The sequence below is a fragment of the Ranitomeya variabilis genome, chromosome 8 (genome assembly GCF_051348905.1).
Source record: "Ranitomeya variabilis isolate aRanVar5 chromosome 8, aRanVar5.hap1, whole genome shotgun sequence".
NCBI classification, from domain to species: Eukaryota; Metazoa; Chordata; class Amphibia; order Anura; family Dendrobatidae; genus Ranitomeya; species Ranitomeya variabilis.
In genome coordinates this window covers 183,405,108-183,423,548 of record NC_135239.1, presented here as the reverse complement: position 1 = coordinate 183,423,548, position 18,441 = coordinate 183,405,108, and the positions used below count along the sequence as shown (strand labels likewise).

At 53.8% G+C, this 18,441-nt stretch overlaps 1 protein-coding gene across 1 annotated transcript in view; it reads left to right on the top strand.

Moving 5' to 3' along the window:
* Nucleotides 1-5,083: 5,083 nt before the first annotated feature.
* FAM120A (family with sequence similarity 120 member A) overlaps nucleotides 5,084-18,441 on the top strand; it is a 65,966-nt gene continuing 52,608 nt past the window's right edge. The window contains exon 1 of the mRNA XM_077278030.1: nucleotides 5,084-5,722. Within this exon, the coding sequence (XP_077134145.1) occupies nucleotides 5,249-5,722 (474 nt within the window). The 5' untranslated portion in view covers nucleotides 5,084-5,248. The remainder of the gene's footprint in view (nucleotides 5,723-18,441) is intronic.

Sequence of the window (18,441 nt, the reverse complement as noted above, 5' to 3'; positions counted from 1 at the left end):
CAGAGCATTTTCCGAGCCGGGTGTGCAGTACTCTGGTGTTTATTTGCCACACTGGGTGTGTATTACACGGGTCAACTGTGTATTCTCTGGTCTGGGTGTACAGTACTCTTGTCAGGATATACATTACTCCAGGCAAGATGTACAGTAATTTGGGCCAGGTGGACTACAGTGCTCAGGTGTACATTATTCTGGGCCGGTTGTACATTATTCCGAACTGGGTGTACAGTGCTCGGGTGTACATTATTCCGAGCCAGGTGTACAGTGCTCGGGTGTACATTATTCCGAGCCAGGTGTACAGTGCTCGGGTGTACATTATTCCGGGGCGGGTATTTGCAGCACCCCCACTGCCGCAGGGCCGAGGTGTACCCGGTACCGGGCCTCTGAGTCTCTGCTCTGGGGTTGTCACGGTGGCTAGACCCGGTCCGTGACCCTGCCGAGGGGCGCCCAAGGAAAGGTGTGGATGGTGGTAGTGGTGCGGTGCAGTAAATAACGAGGACACCAGGTTGCAGTCTCTTTACCTCTTTACTGAAGGCTTCTGGGTCCTCAGTCCGGAACACGGTTAACCGGGCTGCGCAAGTCCGGCCGGTCCGATGGCACCTCCAGAGTTCCCGTTGCAGGTGGAAATCTGTGCCTACCTTCTAGCGTTTGTGTGTTGTGGTCCTCCCCTGCTGTGCTTACGGGATAGTCCCCACAACTGTTGTGTCTGTTCCTCGTGTTCCCTCACAACTCGATTCTGATGTTCTTCTTCTTCTCGCCCCCCAGATCTTATGGTAGGACGCACCCGTATGACGGGAAGGCTCGGAGCTCTTCCGGGACCCTAGAGTCGCCCCTCTCCAAAGGTTGCCCCCTATGTCTGCGTAGGTGAGACAGCCAGCCTATAGCTCTCTGCCCTGCCGTTGGTTTGAAGTAATGCTTAGAGCTCTGTACTTCCTCGGCGTTCCGGCCACCGGTTATTTACGCCTCAGTAGGATGTTGCCTCGGTCAAACAGCACGACTCCTACTGGTATTCTCCCTGATGCGTTGATCTCGTTTCTCACTCAGCACAATAAATCTCACTTCTTGTCCTTTCTTAGGGCACCGCCGCTATGAAGTGCAGGCGCGGTCCCGTAGCTTTCTCTCTGATTGCCAGGCCTCTGTCAGGATCCCACCCCTGACAGGGACCCTACCGAATCTTCCCCTACAACACCCTCTGCCACAAGGTGTTGCCTGGTTCCAACCCAGTCAGCGTTCTTTCTAACTTCCTGCCTGACCCCCAGTTTTACCAGACTGTGAGGAGTGGCCTAATGAATAGAACCCTTAGCTCCCCCTGGAGGCCAGACTGTGAAATGTATTGGTGTATGTGATACCTGGTCAGATGAACTCCTTCAGTGCCATCAGACGTGCCATAGCTCCCCTTAGCGGCCGAGCCACAGTACTGCAACGACCAGGACTCTGGGGCGCTGCATATACAGTGCTCGGGTATACATTATTCCAGGGCGGGTGTACAGTGCTCGGGTGTACATTATTTGGGGTCGGGTGTACATTATTCCGAACAAGATGTATAGTGCTCGGGTGTACATTATTCTGGGCCAGGTGTACAGTGCTCGGGTGTACATTATACCGGGCCGGGTGTACAGTCCTCGGGTGTACATTATTCCGTGCCGGGTGTACAGTCCTCAGGTGTACATTATTCCGTGCCGGGTGTACAGTCCTCAGGTGTACATTATTCCGGGCCGGCAGTGCACTAGGCTGGGTGTATAGTACTCGGGTGTACATTATTCCGGGCCGGGTGTTCAGTGCTCGGGTGGATTATTCCGGGCCGGGTGTAGTGCTCGAGTGTACAATATTCCGGGCCGGGTGTACACTATTCCAGGCCGGGTGTACAGTCCTCAGGTGTACATTATTCCGGGCCGGCAGTGCACTCTCGGCTGTACATTATTCTAGGCTGGGTGTATAGTACTCGGGTGTACATTATTCCGGGCCAGTTGTACAGAGCTCGGGTGGATTATTCCTGGCCTGGTGTACAGTGCTCGGGTCTACATTATTCTGGGCAGTGTGTACAGTACTCGGGTGTACATTATTCCATGCAGGGTGTACAGTGCTCGGGTCTACATTATTCTGGGCAGTGTGTACAGTACTCGGGTGTATATTATTCCGGGCAGGGTGTACAGTGCTCTGGTGTACATTATTCCGGGCAGGGTGTACAGTGCTCGGGTGTACATTATTCCGGGCCGGGTGTACAGTGCTCTGGTGTACATTATTCCGGGCAGGGTGTACAGTGCTCGGGTGTACATTATTCCATGCAGGGTGTACAGTGCTCTGGTGTACATTATTCCGGGCAGGGTGTACAGTGCTCGGGTGTACATTATTCCGGGCAGGGTGTACAGTACTCGGGTGCACATTAAATCCAGGTCGGGTGTACATTATTCTGGGCCAGGTGTAAAGTACTCGGGTGTACATTATTCCGGGCCGGCAGTGCACTCTCAGGTGTACATTATTCCGGGCCGGGCGTACAGTGCTCGGGTGTACATTATTATAGGCTGGGTGTATAGTACTCGGGTGTACATTATTCCGGGCCGGGTGTACAGAGCTCGGGTGTACATTATTCTGGGCCGGGTGTACAGTGCTCGGGTGTACATTATTCTGGGCCGGGTGTACAGTGCTCGGGTGTACATTATTCCGAGCCGGGGGTACAGTGCTCGGGTGCACATTATTCCGGGCCGGGTGTACAGTGCTCGGGTGTACATTATTCCGGGCCGGGTGTACAGTGCTCGGGTGCACATTATTCCGGGCCGGGTGTACAGTGCTCGGGTGTACATTATTCCGGGCCGGGTGTACAGTGCTCGGGTGCACATTATTCCGGGCCGGGTGTACAGTGCTCGGGTGTACATTATTCCGGGCCGGGTGTACAGTGCTCGGGTGTACATTATTCCGAGCCGGGTGTACATTATTCCGGGCCGGGTGTACAGAGCTCGGGTGTACATTATTCCGGGCCGGTGTACAGTGCTCGGGTGTACATTATTCCGGGCCGGGTGTACAGAGCTCGGGTGTACATTATTCCGGGCCGGGTGTACAGTGCTCGGGTGTACATTATTCCGGGCCAGGTGTACTGTACTCAGGTGTACATTATTCCGGGCCAGGTGTACTGTACTCAGGTGTACATTATTCCGGGCCAGGTGTACTGTACTCGGGTGTACATTATTCCGGGCCGGGTGTACAGTGCTCGGGTGCACATTATTCTGGGCCGGGTGTACAGTGCTCGGGTGTACATTATTCCGAGCCGGGGGTACAGTGCTCGGGTGTACATTATTCCGGGCCGGGTGTACAGTGCTCGGGTGCACATTATTCCGGGCCGGGTGTACAGTGCTCGGGTGTACATTATTCCGGGCCGGGTGTACAGTGCTCGGGTGTACATTATTCCGAGCCGGGTGTACATTATTCCGGGCCGGGTGTACAGAGCTCGGGTGTACATTATTCCGGGCCGGGTGTACAGAGCTCGGGTGTACATTATTCCGGGCCAGGTGTACTGTACTCAGGTGTACATTATTCCGGGCCAGGTGTACTGTACTCAGGTGTACATTATTCCGGGCCAGGTGTACTGTACTCAGGTGTACATTATTCCGGGCCAGGTGTACTGTACTCGGGTGTACATTATTCCGGGCCGGGTGTACAGTGCTCGGGTGCACATTATTCTGGGCCGGGTGTACAGTGCTCGGGTGTACATTATTCCGAGCCGGGGGTACAGTGCTCGGGTGTACATTATTCCGGGCCGGGTGTACAGTGCTCGGGTGCACATTATTCCGGGCCGGGTGTACAGTGCTCGGGTGTACATTATTCCGGGCCGGGTGTACAGTGCTCGGGTGTACATTATTCCGAGCCGGGTGTACATTATTCCGGGCCGGGTGTACAGAGCTCGGGTGTACATTATTCCGGGCCGGGTGTACAGAGCTCGGGTGTACATTATTCCGGGCCGGGTGTACAGTGCTCGGGTGTACATTATTCCGGGCCAGGTGTACTGTACTCAGGTGTACATTATTCCGGGCCAGGTGTACTGTACTCAGGTGTACATTATTCCGGGCCGGGTGTACTGTACTCGGGTGTACATTATTCCGGGCCGGGTGTACAGAGCTCGGGTGTACATTATTCCGGGCCGGGGGTACAGTGCTCGGGTGCACATTATTCCGGGCCGGGTGTACAGTGCTCGGGTGTACATTATTCTCGGCCGGGTGTACAGTGCTCGGGTGTACATTATTCCGGGCCGGGTGTACAGTGCTCGGGTGTACATTATTCCGGGCCGGGTGTACAGTGCTCGGGTGTACATTATTCCGAGCCGGGTGTACATTATTCCGGGCCGGGTGTACAGAGCTCGGGTGTACATTATTCCGGGCCGGGTGTACAGAGCTCGGGTGTACATTATTCCGGGCCGGGTGTACAGTGCTCGGGTGTACATTATTCCGGGCCAGGTGTACTGTACTCAGGTGTACATTATTCCGGGCCGGGTGTACAGTGCTCGGGTGTACATTATTCCGGGCCAGGTGTACTGTACTCAGGTGTACATTATTCCGGGCCAGGTGTACTGTACTCGGGTGTACATTATTCCGGGCCGGGTGTACTGTACTCGGGTGTACATTATTCCGGGCCGGGTGTACTGTACTCGGGTGTACATTATTCTCGGCCGGGTGTACAGTGCTCGGGTGTACATTATTCCGGGCCGGGTGTACAGTGCTCGGGTGTACATTATTCCGGGCCGGGTGTACAGTGCTCGGGTGTACATTATTCCGGGCAGGGTGTACAGTACTCGGGTGTACATTATTCCGGGCCGGGTGTACAGTGCTCGGGTGTACATTATTCCGGGCCGGGTGTACAGTGCTCGGGTGCACATTATTCCGGGCCGGGTGTACAGAGCTCGGGTGTACATTATTCCGGGCCGGGTGTACAGTGCTCGGGTGTACATTATTCCGAGCCGGGGGTACATTGCTCGGGTGCACATTCTCCTCTCGGGTGCACATTCCCCGGTTCCGGGTGTACATCCCCGGGCCGGCAGAGAGCACTCGGGGCCGGCTCCTCCCGTTCCGGTTTCCTGTCCCCCTCCTCTCTCTCCAGCACACATCCCCGGACATGGCTCTGTAGACAGCACATGGCGGCCGCGGCCATGCAGAGCCCCCCCAAACCATCCAGCACCCCCCCGCTCGTCCTCCGCCACTAGACACCCGACACTACTCCCGACACACCCGCCCATCCCACCACCACAATAAGCAGCGGCGACATCATGGGGGTGCACGGCTTCCAGGACTACATCGAGAAGCGCTGCCCGGGCGCGGTAGTCCCGGTGGAGCTGCAGAAGCTGGCCCGCGGCAGCTTAGTTGGGGGCGGCCGGCAGAGACCCCCGCAGACCCCGCTCCGCCTACTCATCGACGCCGAGAACTGCCTGCACCGGCTGTACGGCGGCTTCTACACGGACTGGGTGAGCGGGGGCCAATGGAACCACATGCTGGGCTACCTGGCGGCCCTGGCCAAGGCCTGCTACGCCGGCAACATCGAGCTCTTCGTCTTCTTCAACGGCGCCCTGGACAAGGCCCGGCTCCACGAGTGGGTGAAGCGGCAGAGCAACGAGCGGCAGACCGGCCAGCAGATCATCCACCACGTCCAGAACAAGGGCACCCCGCCCCCCAAAGTCTGGTTCCTGCCCCCCGTGTGCATGGCCCACTGCATCCGCCTGGCGCTAGTCCGCTTCCACATCAAGGTGAGACAGGTGCAAGAGGACGTGCCCCCCCCCCCCCCGTAAGATGCCGTGCCCCCCCCCGTAAGATGCCGTGCCCCCCCCGTAAGATGCCGTGCCCCCCCCCGTAAGATGCCGTGCCCCCCTCCCGTAAGATGCCGTGCCCCCCTCCCGTAAGATGCCGTGCCCCCCTCCCGTAAGATGCCGTGCCCCCCTCCCGTAAGATGCCGTGCCCCCCTCCCGTAAGATGCCGTGCCCCCCTCCCGTAAGATGCCGTGCCCCCCTCCCGTAAGATGCCGTGCCCCCCTCCCGTAAGATGCCGTGCCCCCCTCCCGTAAGATGCCGTGCCCCCCTCCCGTAAGATGCCGTGCCCCCCTCCCGTAAGATGCCGTGCCCCCCTCCCGTAAGATGCCGTGCCCCCCTCCCGTAAGATGCCGTGCCCCCCTCCCGTAAGATGCCGTGCCCCCCTCCCGTAAGATGCCGTGCCCCCCTCCCGTAAGAGGCCGTGCCCCCCTCCCGTAAGAGGCCGTGCCCCCCCCCCCCGTAAGAGGCCGTGCCCCCCCCCTGTAAGAGGCCGTGCCCCCCTCCCTGCAAGAGGATGTGCCCCCCTTTGCCATCCTGTCACTGTCAGGGGGTCTGCACCCGTATAGATGCCCACAGATGTCACTGTCGGGGGGCTGCACCCGTATAGATGCCCGTAGATGTCACTGTCAGGGGGGCTGCACCCGTATAGATGCCCGTAGATGTCACTGTCAGGGGGGCTGCACCCGTATAGATGCCTGTAGATGTCACTGTCAGGGGGGCTGCACCCGTATAGATGCCCGCAGATGTCACTGTCAGGGGGGCTGCACTCGTATAGATGCCCGCAGATGTCACTGTCAGGGGGGCTGCACTCGTATAGATGCCCGCAGATGTCACTGTCAGGGGGGGCTGCACCCGTATAGATGCCCGTAGATGTCACTGTCAGGGGGGGCTGCACCCGTATAGATTCCCGTAGATGTCACTGTCAGGGGGGCTGCACTCGTATAGATGCCCGCAGATGTCACTGTCAGGGGGGGCTGCACCCGTATAGATGCCCGTAGATGTCACTGTCAGGCGGGGGGCTGCACCCGTATAGATGCACATAGATGTCACTGTTGGGGGGGCTGCACCCGTATAGATGCCCGTAGATGTCACTGTCAGGGGGGGCTGCACCCGTATAGATGCCCGTAGATGTCACTGTCAGGCGGGGGGCTGCACCCGTATAGATGCCCGTAGATGTCACTGTCAGGGGGGCTGCACCCGTATAGATGCCCGCAGATGTCACTTTCAGGGGGGGCTGCACCCGTATAGATGCCCGCAGATGTCACTGTCAGGGGGGCTGCACTCGTATAGATGCCCGTAGATGTCACTGTCAGGGGGGGCTGCACCCGTATAGATGCCCGTAGATGTCACTGTCAGGCGGGGGGCTGCACCCGTATAGATGCCCGTAGATGTCACTGTCAGGTGGGGGGCTGCACCCGTATAGATGCCCGTAGATGTCACTGTCAGGCAGGGGGCTGCACCCGTATAGATGCACATAGATGTCACTGTTGGGGGGGCTGCACCCGTATAGATGCCCGTAGATGTCACTGTCAGGGGGGGCTGCACCCGTATAGATGCCCGTAGATGTCACTGTCAGGCGGGGGGCTGCACCCATATAGATGCCCGTAGATGTCACTGTCAGGCGGGGGGCTGCACCCGTATAGATGCCCGTAGATGTCACTGTCAGGCGGGGGGCTGCACCCGTATAGATGCCCGCAGATGTCACTGTCAGGGGGGGGGGGGGGCTGCACCCGTATAGATGCCCGTAGATGTCACTGTCAGGGGGGGCTGCACCCGTATAGATGCCCGTAGATGTCACTGTCAGGCGGGGGGCTGCACCCGTATAGATGCCCGTAGATGTCACTGTCAGGCGGGGGGCTGCACCCGTATAGATGCCCGTAGATGTCACTGTCAGGCGGGGGGCTGCACCCGTATAGATGCGCATAGATGTCACTGTTGGGGGGCTGCACCCGTATAGATGCCCGTAGATGTCACTGTCAGGCGGGGGGCTGCACCCGTATAGATGCGCATAGATGTCACTGTTGGGGGGCTGCACCCGTATAGATGCCCGTAGATGTCACTGTCAGGCGGGGGGCTGCACCCGTATAGATGCCCGTAGATGTCACTGTCAGGCGGGGGGCTGCACCCGTATAGATGCCCGTAGATGTCACTGTCAGGCGGGGGGCTGCACCCGTATAGATGCCCGTAGAAGTTATTGCATGGTTGGCACTGCCAAAAATAACTGGATGCCCCTCATTGCTTTCTGGCCTTCTCATGCCCACTGCAGTGTGTCCTCTGGTGTATGCGCCCACCGCCATGTCTGCCCTCAGCTGTGAATCGGACTAATGCCAGCAATATATGTCGGTGTTCTAAGCAGAGTAATCGTGGTGACGTTGTACCTCCCTACCTGTGCCATGGCTGCTGACTGTGCCAGTCAAAAATACGTGTGAATTATGGCAGCTTTTGCCCCACGCACTGAGCAGATGATATGCCAGCCAATATGTGGGTATGGCAGGGCATTCTGTCATTTCCATGATGTCTGTAGAGCGAGGGCGGCAGGGAGCCTGCGCCTGGGAGATGCCAACAAGGCCGACGGTAGATGGAAAGATAAAAATCCCTGGAATGCCGAGCTGTGGAGGGGGGAGTCCTAATGGAGGATGTGGCCGAGGATGGATCGGACTTGTTGGATTTCGATATGCCCCATTCTTTATTTCCATAGAACACATGATAAGGGGTCAGGGGGTCTGTCCGCCCCTTATTCCTCTCTGCCCATGACATCGCTGTGCTTGAGCTGAGAGTCTATGGGGAGAGGGTAAAGCATAGGATTTTAGATACGTTCTAAAGGGACAGAAAAGCTGCATCGGATTATCCAGCCCCCGACGCGCGGCTGAGATAGGGGCAAATGGCGTCCACGTGCCGGGAAATTCTCCTCTGTGGATGTTCCTGGATTTGTCCCCTTTGATTGTAAAGAAGTGAATCCGTCCCTAAATATTCTAGATCGTATACGTCAGGTCTGATCGCGGTACGATGTATTTGGTGGCCATCGCTGTGCCACCCCAGGAGAAATCAATGTGTCCCGTAATGTGGGGGCTAGCTGTCACAATAGAGGGGGGATTGTTGTAGCAGTCGATGACTGCTTTGGGGGGGGGGCTTCTTTTTAATAGTTTGGACTAGTGGCACTAATGCTTTACATTGTCGCATTGCTAGCCCAAACCGTGCCCTCCCAATGCTTCAGAGTAATGCTCATATTCGGCCACCACTTGTAGATAGCAGCAGTGGCCGATCACCTTGGCAACGAGCAGTAAACAAAGATTGGGAGAGGACGAAGCCTACTTTTAATAAGCTGCTGACTGACACGTCGGCTGATGGCTTATCTCGGGGAGGACGGTCCAAAATCAGCACCTCTCCTGACCATCAATCGGCCAGCGCCCCCCCTGTACATACCGTCAGTCAAACCTGTCGACATCTGCTGGTTCAGGAGACATTTGAGATGTCTTGGGGCCTTAAGGCTGCGCTCACACATCTGCGTGTGCTACCATACAAGACAACGGATTGATTTGCCTTTTTTTTTTTCTGTCCTCACCGACAAATGTTTTTTTTTCTTTTCTTCTAAAACTCTGCAGCAAGTGGATTCTTAGCAACGCATTAGTTAAAAATGGATGAAACTAGGATGCAGCACTAAAGTACAATGTCTGTCCGCATTTTATTCAGATCCCTATAGACTTTAATGACTTGAGTCTGATCCCCAAAATCGGATGTGAATGGGACGTGTTTTGAGTCGCCTACTACGCACTGTTGTATTGTGTCTGACCATGGCAACCTGCAGATTCTGGTATTGTCTCCTAAGTGGAAGAAAGAAATGGAAGCGCTTCTCCAGGCTGCCATGGCAACCACTCCAAAAAAAAAAAATCAGGTCACCGGTGTCACCTCCAGATGTCAGACTCTCTTAGCATCTCTATAAAGTGGAGTTCCTTTCATAATAAACGGAGAGACTGGAAAAGCCCAGGACTGTCCGAAAATCTCCTGTTTTCTGCAACAACGATCTAACGCTACTGTGCATGCTGGGAGATGTGCCATTGTTACACCGCCTGCTGGAGCCCGATCTCCCGTCAACCTGTAAATCGCTTACATGGGAGGAAAATTACTAGAGAGCAGCAGAACTTTGGTTCTTAAAATGGCTCTCCACCTAAAATTATTTTTAGAAAAATCTGCTTACTAAGGCAGGCTGTGCCTATGGCCAAGCTTCACTTTCAATTTTACTGCTGTCAGCACTTTGACAGGAGTACGGAGTCACTGGTTGCCATGGAGACACGGCTAAAGCCTTTTTTATATATATATGGCGTTGTTAGGCAGTGCTTCCATAGCAACTAGTCAATCTCAATTATTTGGGGATGAGCCATATCTCTTGCGGCTGCATTAATCAGATTCTTACACACTCGGATGGATAATTATTGTGTGTACGTTACACCGTTATGGTCTGTAGTTTTGCCTAGACGTTTTCGCAATGAGGCAGTAATTTGAGTTGAGCAAAAAGATTCTAACGTCCTGTCCTCCATTGTTGCCAGTCCGGGCGTTCTTCAGTTTTGTGCCCAGTATCGTGGGCGCCTCTTGTGTTTACTAGGCCTCAAACCACATCATAACGTGAGACATGGAACTGCAGGTCCTAGAAAGCGCCCAGGATGGTGGACGGAGAAGTTGAGACTGCCCTGGCGTCCAGTCCGGTCTTCTGCGGTACAGTCCAGATCTCACCTTCTCTGCCCGGCATCCTGGGCGCTTACTAGGTCCTGCAATGCCATGATGTCGCACGTCATGATGTGGTTTGAGGCCTTGTAAACGCAAGAGGCGCCCAGGATACCGGCGTTGTGGAGTCGGTAAGCCAACTCCGACTCCTCAGTTTCCATGACACCGACTCAGATTCCACCAAAATGGACTCCGACTCCACATCCCTGCAGCATGCCGGGCACATAAGTGAAGAATGTCATGGAGGACCGGACCAACATTAATACCAAGGATTCAGCTGCAGGGCTTCCTATCCTGCCCACTCTTGTATTGTGCCATTATAATCTCTGTGACCTTTGAGTCTCGCTATCCCTGTGAGTTACCGGAAACTGCAGCTCTTAGACATCAAGGTTTTCCTTTAGTAGGTTAATTACAGGCAGCGCAATGTACAGGTGTAGAGTAGAGCGGCCATGTCTCGGGGCTGGGCGGGATCTCAATTCCTGGATCCATGGCACTGAGCACCCCTCAGTAATGAGGCCTCCTCTTCCCTACTGTGGTATTGCCGCCATCTTCTCCTCTTGGCACCGGTTAGAGACTGGTTACAGGAAGCCTGGCAGAATACAATCTCCTAAGTGCACGGCCATCGGTGGCTCTTAGCCGAGTCTGGTTTCAGCAGCAGAAATTTCTGAGCCTTGCCAAAGTACTTTGTCTATAAAGTCATTTCATGATGAATATTGGTGATCGACTGAGATCACTGATCACTCAGATTCTGTTTCTCCTTTATAGAAGTATTAACAAGTCATCATGAGGGTGTTTGACCACTGAGATTCCACCCGATTTCCAGAGCCAGAGGACTTATGTCTCTAATTTGAACTTGTTCCCATCACAGACCCTTCTTAGTTTTGCGCTTTGGTTCTTTCCTCCCTTTTTTATTTTTTGTTTGGTGCATATAAGGGCTTGTTTCTGCAGAACAAGTTGTAGTTTTGAATGACACCATTATTTTTTTTTTCCCATATAATGTATTGAAAAATGGGGGAGGAAAATAATTCCAAGTGGGGAGAAATGGTAAAAAAAACCCCAAAAAACACATTTCTGCCATTGTTATTTGGGTCTCATTTTCACAACGTTCAGTGACTGGTAATGATCTGGCAGCATAAGTCTTCAGATCAGTATGATTACGGAATTACAGAAATACCAAACATGTGTAATTTATTTGAATTTTTTTTAATATAATTTAGCGGTTTAAAATACCAAATTTTATATATATATATATATATTGTTTCCATTTTCTTAGCCCTCATCCTTATTGACGGCTTTTTTTTTTGTGTGTGGAACGTTTTTTATTAATATATTGGGGTACGTGCAATGTTCTTTTGTTGCATTTTTGAAGGGGAGTAGCGGCGACCAACAAAGCAGTTTCAGACATTTCTTTTCCCCCCCTTTTTTATGGCGTTTTTGTATGGGTCAAGTAAATTTTATATTTTGGACTTTTATGGACACAAAACCAAATATGCTCAAGGGGCGCCTGAATAAATGCCTCACTTGGATTGCGCCAGGGGAACTCGTCACTAGGTCTTCTCTATATTAATATAAACTGTATCACCACCCTTTTGCGGCTAATTTTGTGCCAAGCAGTCTGATGATCATCTCCTGACTGTGCTCAGTGCCACCACGGTCCTCACAAACTCCAGCCTCTATGGCCGTGGCTGATGTCATCCATGACGTAGAAGACGTCGGTCATGGCAGGAGAGATGTCGATAGCGGGGACTGAAGAGGCCGATCTCCATATGGAGAGGGACAACCCTAATGGGCATTTTCTTAGGTATGCGGGTGTGCTGTGATCTATGAAGGGGTTGTAGTAGTGTTATTCAAGAAGACAGAAAGGTGGCGAATACAGTTTATATATGGATAATCTGGCGACGGGTTCCCCTTTTAAATGCCGCTGCCTGGTGTTCATAGGGGGAATTTGACTGGTTAAACGGCAGCGAACGGAGCTAGATCTGGTCACTGCTGTTATGACATATAGCACCCGCTACATATTGTCAGGATATTGCTCTGTTCACCCGCGGCCGGTGGATGTTGGGAAGATAAATGAGCAAACAATCACTTGCCGGCTGTTTCCATCTTTTATGGGCAGGCATCTGATCCCTGTGGGACTTTCCACTCCCCTCATCGCTCGGCTCTAGTGATTTCTCATATTTGTTGGCTAAGCTGTGATTTCTTCCACCCCCTCCGCCATGTCCGCCACAACAGGTGTCTCGGGCTTGGTACAGGTCTGCGCTTTCATTACACACATTTCTAACTCTATAGGAAATGACCTTCCAAGCGGAGAGATTAGTAACCAGAGCTTACGGCATTATCTCCCGCCCTATCTACAAGATTATACCATGGTGGTGGCTGGGAGAGATGCAGGGCGTAGAATAATCCATTAACCCTTCTCTGGCGCTTTTCTTCTGGGAGTGAGCACCAGATCTGTCAGCGTCTCCAGGACCGGTTTATATAAAACTTGTCATTAATTTGAGCTTTAATATGTGGTAATAAAGATGGTTGTATAAAAAGTACAGGTCCGAGGCCTGACAGACATCGTTTCTGCTTTCATGAGTGATGCCATGAGGACCCTAGTAAACAGCCCCTCATCTACATTTTGTAGGCTATTGCATGCTGCATCCATCATTATACTGAGGTAAATGGCTGAACGGGGCAACGAAGAGAAGAAGCGTGTCTGGCAGTGCGGCTTGGCACCCTGGGCATCACAGATCTGTGGTGTTATACAATACTATACCAAAAAAGTGGTGTATGTATAATATATATTTTGGTCAGGGTCTCGTCCAGTCCTGGCTTTGGTTGACCACTACTGCCTCCACGTTTGCTTCTTTTATGTCTTCTGTATAAGATGGCATCGGTTGGGTCAGTAGGTCCCGTGGTCACAGGTTCGTCCGCCCATGGTTGGGCGCTGGCGCTGTGTAATTATTTGCATCCTGATAAGTAACGCGTTGGTGATCTGTCAGTAGAGATTACCGCACTTCCCTCTCGAGCTGGCCGCTTGCCCCGGTGATGCAGGAAGTGTGGGTGTTGCACTGTGCGCCTCCTTTACTATAGATGGTAGAATTTTAACCCTTTTTTTTGTGACTAACGCCATGTAATGTGTTCACCTACATCTACCCGAGCCCACAAGCCTTGCTCTTCTCGGGGGAAGACGACGTGGGGCCAACGGGTCTTCACAAATGAGGAAGAACGTTGAAGAGATAAACATGTGTACTACTATAAGGGTGCACAGGTAGGTTCCCACACCGTGTGTAATAGATATAAAAAGAACCTGGCACTAAAGTGCCAGGTTCTTTTCACAGATGAGGAGGCCTTGACCTTTTTTTGACCGTTCCTTATGTAGGCATTGTCTCCTAAGACATCCGAGCCCCTATACACTTGATAGCTGTTGGACTAACGAAGGTTCCACCGACTCTGCCATACACGGGAGCGCTAGTGGAGGCTTACCTTGCCGAGAACAAAAGGATCGACAGTTGAAAATCTTACAGGCCGGGTCCTTATCTAACCTGACATGTTCCAGGGAAAGGTCTGGTGTCCCTAATGGACTATTCGCCGTACTCGTTGATATCAGCAGGTACGACCAACATCCGAAAAAAAAAAAAAATGTTTTTGAGGACCATATGTCCTTGCAAAAATCATGAAGACTTGTCAGTTTTTTTTGTTTTTTTTTCTGTCATCACGGATAAAAAAAAATAACATCACAATTCTATGGTTCCATGAAAATGACGGATGGCATCAGTTTAGTCCAGGTGATTAACATTGCAATGGATTGAATAAGCTTTGTCATCTACTTATGCCTCTGCGACAGTCACTGATGGTAAAAAGTGACACACAGACCAAATACTGATGAAATCGGGGTGCGAAACACTCATGACCTGTTTTGTTTTGTTTTTTTTAATCGTATGTGTGAATGAGGCCTAAAGGGGTTCTCCTTTGGACAATCTCTCCTTGTTTGAAGACCCCCCCCCCCCCCCCTTGACTATAAACCGATCACATTGTCCCTCTGCTTGGACCCCCTGCGATTAGCAGTAATCTATGGAACCTGACATCATCAGCAGTTTTATTACCAATTTTTCATAAAACTAATTTTGTCCACATTTTTTCAGATTCTGCCCCTCTAGGGATGAGACAGAATAGCTTCTTATGACTTAAAGGGGTCTTCCCGTCTCCAATATTCTATCTAAAAATGTAGTGGGTGTAATAATAATATTAACAAACACCTCCAAGTAGACATGTATAGTTTTTCTGATTCGCTATGTCTCTTTCCTCATGTGCAGGCATTGCAAGACCTTAGGTATCCATGGTTACGACCACTGATATACTGACAGGTATCTTGTTGCTAGTGGTAACCATGGATACCTTAGGTCCTGCAATGCCTGCACATGAGGAAAGAGACATAGCGAATCAGAAAAACTATACTACATATCAATTTGTTAATAATAATAATAATAATAATAATAATATTATTATTATTATTATTATTATTATTATTATTATTATTATTATTATTATTATTACACCTACTACATATTGAGATGGGAATACCACTTTAATTTTAAAGGCTCTTTCGCATCAGCTCATAATTGGCCAATACAAGGGCTAACTGATCAAAGGTGTCATTGATCACTTGACTGGATTGATGAATTATTTGGACCTGTGTAATACCGCTGACAGAAGCACCTCACCCTGTGTAAACTACTTGTGTGCTGCCGACAACATGTGTTCTGTGTGGGGACCTAGCAATCGTTCTATCCACTGTTCTGACTTCGTAGTGTTTGGTTTTCGGCCTAGATGTTCAACCCCTTAGTGAAATATCAGGTACATGTACATGGTTGAGGGGATAATTGTGTGTGGAGGGGGCTCAGGAACTATGTTAAATAGCCGGCATCAGTGTGTAATGGCCTCAGCCAGAGCCAAACTCCGTTTGTGGCTGTTAACCATTTAATTGCTGCTATCAATCTCTTGACAGTGGCTTTTAAATGGATCGCGCTCATAGACTCCCATCCGCCCCGTGATGTGATGAATGGGTTGCCATGAAAGCCAGGGGTTGGCGTTAGGCTTCAAAGGAGACCTCAATTTTTCACTATATACTGCAATACTATGGGATTGCAGTATATAGTGTGAGCGATCAGGTGATCTGTGGTTCAAGTCACCTAAAGAAAGTAAAAAAAAAAAAAAATTCTAAAAAAATCAAAGTATTAAAGAAAAGAAATAAGAATAAATATTTGCGATCACCGCGTTTGTACAACTCTTAATTTATCAAAATATAGAAATTAACCAGATCGGTAAATGCTATGAGGGAAACAATCCAAACACTAAAATTGCAGGTTTTTTTTTCTTGGTCACTACTCCCTAAAAACAAAAAAAAATTGCAATAAAAGCTGCTCAAACAGTTGTATCAATCATACTATGTCTCGTTATGCAATAAATAATCCCGCACACGGCTTAATGAACGGAAAAATATAACCGGTATGGGTATCGGAAAATGTCGAAGCAAACTGTGTGTGTATATATATATATATATATGTATGTGTGTATATATATATATATATATATATATATATATATATATATATATATATATATATATATATATATACTAGCTATTGAACCCGTTCTACGCCCGGGTGGCGAGCATTTATATTGGTATATGGTCTCCATCCTGTCATGTGCTGCTCCATCCTGCGCCCCCATCCTGTCATGTGCTGCTCCACCGTGTCATGTGCTGCTCCATCCTGCATCCCCATCCTGTCATGTGCTGCCCCACCGTGCCATGTGCTGCTCCATCCTGCGCCCCACCGTGCCATGTGCTGCTCCATCCTGCGCCCCATCGTGTCATGTGCTGCTCCACCGTGTCATGTGCTGCTCCACCGTGTCATGTGCTGCTCCACCGTGTCATGTGCTGCTCCACCGTGTCATGTGCTGCTCCACCGTGTCATATGCTGCTCCACCGTGTCATGTGCTGCTCCATCCTGTCATGTGCTCCCATCCTGCGCCCCCATCCTATCACGTGCTGCTCCATCCTGCGCCCCCATCATTGCGGGCGGCTGTGCTGAGTGCGGGCGGCTGTGCTGAGTGCGGGCGGCTGTGCTGAGTGCGGGCGGCTGTGCTGAGTGCGGGCGGCTGTGCTGAGTGCGGGCGGCTGTGCTGAGTGCGGGCGGCTGTGCTGAGTGCGGGCGGCTGTGCTGAGTGCGGGCGGCTGTGCTGAGTGCGGGCGGCTGTGCTGAGTGCGGGCGGCTGTGCTGAGTGCGGGCGGCTGTGCTGAGTGCGGGCGGCTGTGCTGAGTGCGGGCGGCTGTGCTGAGTGCGGGCGGCTGTGCTGAGTGCGGGCGGCTGTGCTGAGTGCGGGCGGCTGTGCTGAGTGCGGGCGGCTGTGCTGAGTGCGGGCGGCTGTGCTGAGTGCGGGCGGCTGTGCTGAGTGCGGGCGGCTGTGCTGAGTGCGGGCGGCTGTGCTGAGTGCGGGCGGCTGTGCTGAGTGCGGGCGGCTGTGCTGAGTGCGGGCGGCTGTGCTGAGTGCGGGCGGCTGTGCTGAGTGCGGGCGGCTGTGCTGAGTGCGGGCGGCTGTGCTGAGTGCGGGCGGCTGTGCTGAGTGCGGGCGGCTGTGCTGAGTGCGGGCGGCTGTGCTGAGTGCGGGCGGCTGTGCTGAGTGCGGGCGGCTGTGCTGAGTGCGGGCGGCTGTGCTGAGTGCGGGCGGCTGTGCTGAGTGCGGGCGGCTGTGCTGAGTGCGGGCGGCTGTGCTGAGTGCGGGCGGCTGTGTGTGGCTGTGGGCGGCGGCTGTGCTGGGTGCGGCGGCTGCGCTGGGTGCGGCGGCTGTGCGCGGCTGTGCTGGGTGCGGCGGCTGCGCTGGGTGCGGCGGCTGTGGGTGGCTGTGCGTGGCTGTGCTGGGTGCAGCGGCTGTGCGTGGCTCTAGGCAGCTGTTCGTGGCTGTGGGCGGCTGTGCTGGGTGCGGTGGCTGTGCGTGGCTGTGCTGGGTGCGGCGGCTGTGCTGGGTGCGGCGGCTGTGCTGGGTGCGGCGGCTGTGCGTGGCTGTAGGCGGCTGTGCGTGGCTGTAGGCGGCTGTGCTGGGTGCGGGCGGCTGTATGTGGCGCGGCTGTGCGTGGCTGTGCTGGGTGCGGGTGGCTGTGCTGGGTGCGGCGGCTGTGGACGGCTGTGCTGGGTGCGGTGGCTGTGCTAGGTGCGGCGGCTGTGCGTGGCTGTGGGTGGCTGTGGGCGGCTGCGCTGGGTGCGGCGGCTGTGCTAGGTGCGGCGGCTGTGCGTCGCTGTGCTGGGTGCGGTGGCTGTGGTGGGTGCGGCGGCTGTGCGTGGCTGTGCTGGGTGCGGCGGCTGTGCTGGGTGCGGTGGCTGTGCTGGGTGCGGCGGCTGTGCGTGGCTCTAGGCAGCTGTTCGTGGCTGTGGGCGGCTGTGCGTGGCTGTGCTGGGTGCGGCGGCTGTGCTGGGTGCGGCGGCTGTGCGTGGCTGTAGGCGGCTGTGCGTGGCTGTAGGCGGCTGTGCGTGGCTGTAGGCGGCTGTGCGTGGCTGTAGGCGGCTGTGCTGGGTGCGGTGGCTGTGCTGAGTGCGGGCGGCTGTATGTGGCGCGGCTGTGCGTGGCTGTGCTGGGTGCGGGTGGCTGTGCTGGGTGCGGCGGCTGTGGACGGCTGTGCTGGGTGCGGTGGCTGTGCTAGGTGCAGCGGCTGTGCGTGGCTGTGGGTGGCTGTGCGTGGCTGTGGGCGGCTGTGCTGGGTGCGGCGGCTGTGCTAGGTGCGGCGGCTGTGCGTCGCTGTGCTGGGTGCGGTGGCTGTGGTGGGTGCGGCGGCTGTGCGTGGCTGTGCTGGGTGCGGCGGCTGTGCGTGGCTGTGCTGGGTGCGGCGGCTGTGCTGGGTGCGGTGGCTGTGCTGGGTGCGGTGGCTGTGCTGGGTGCAGCGGCTGTGCGTGGCTCTA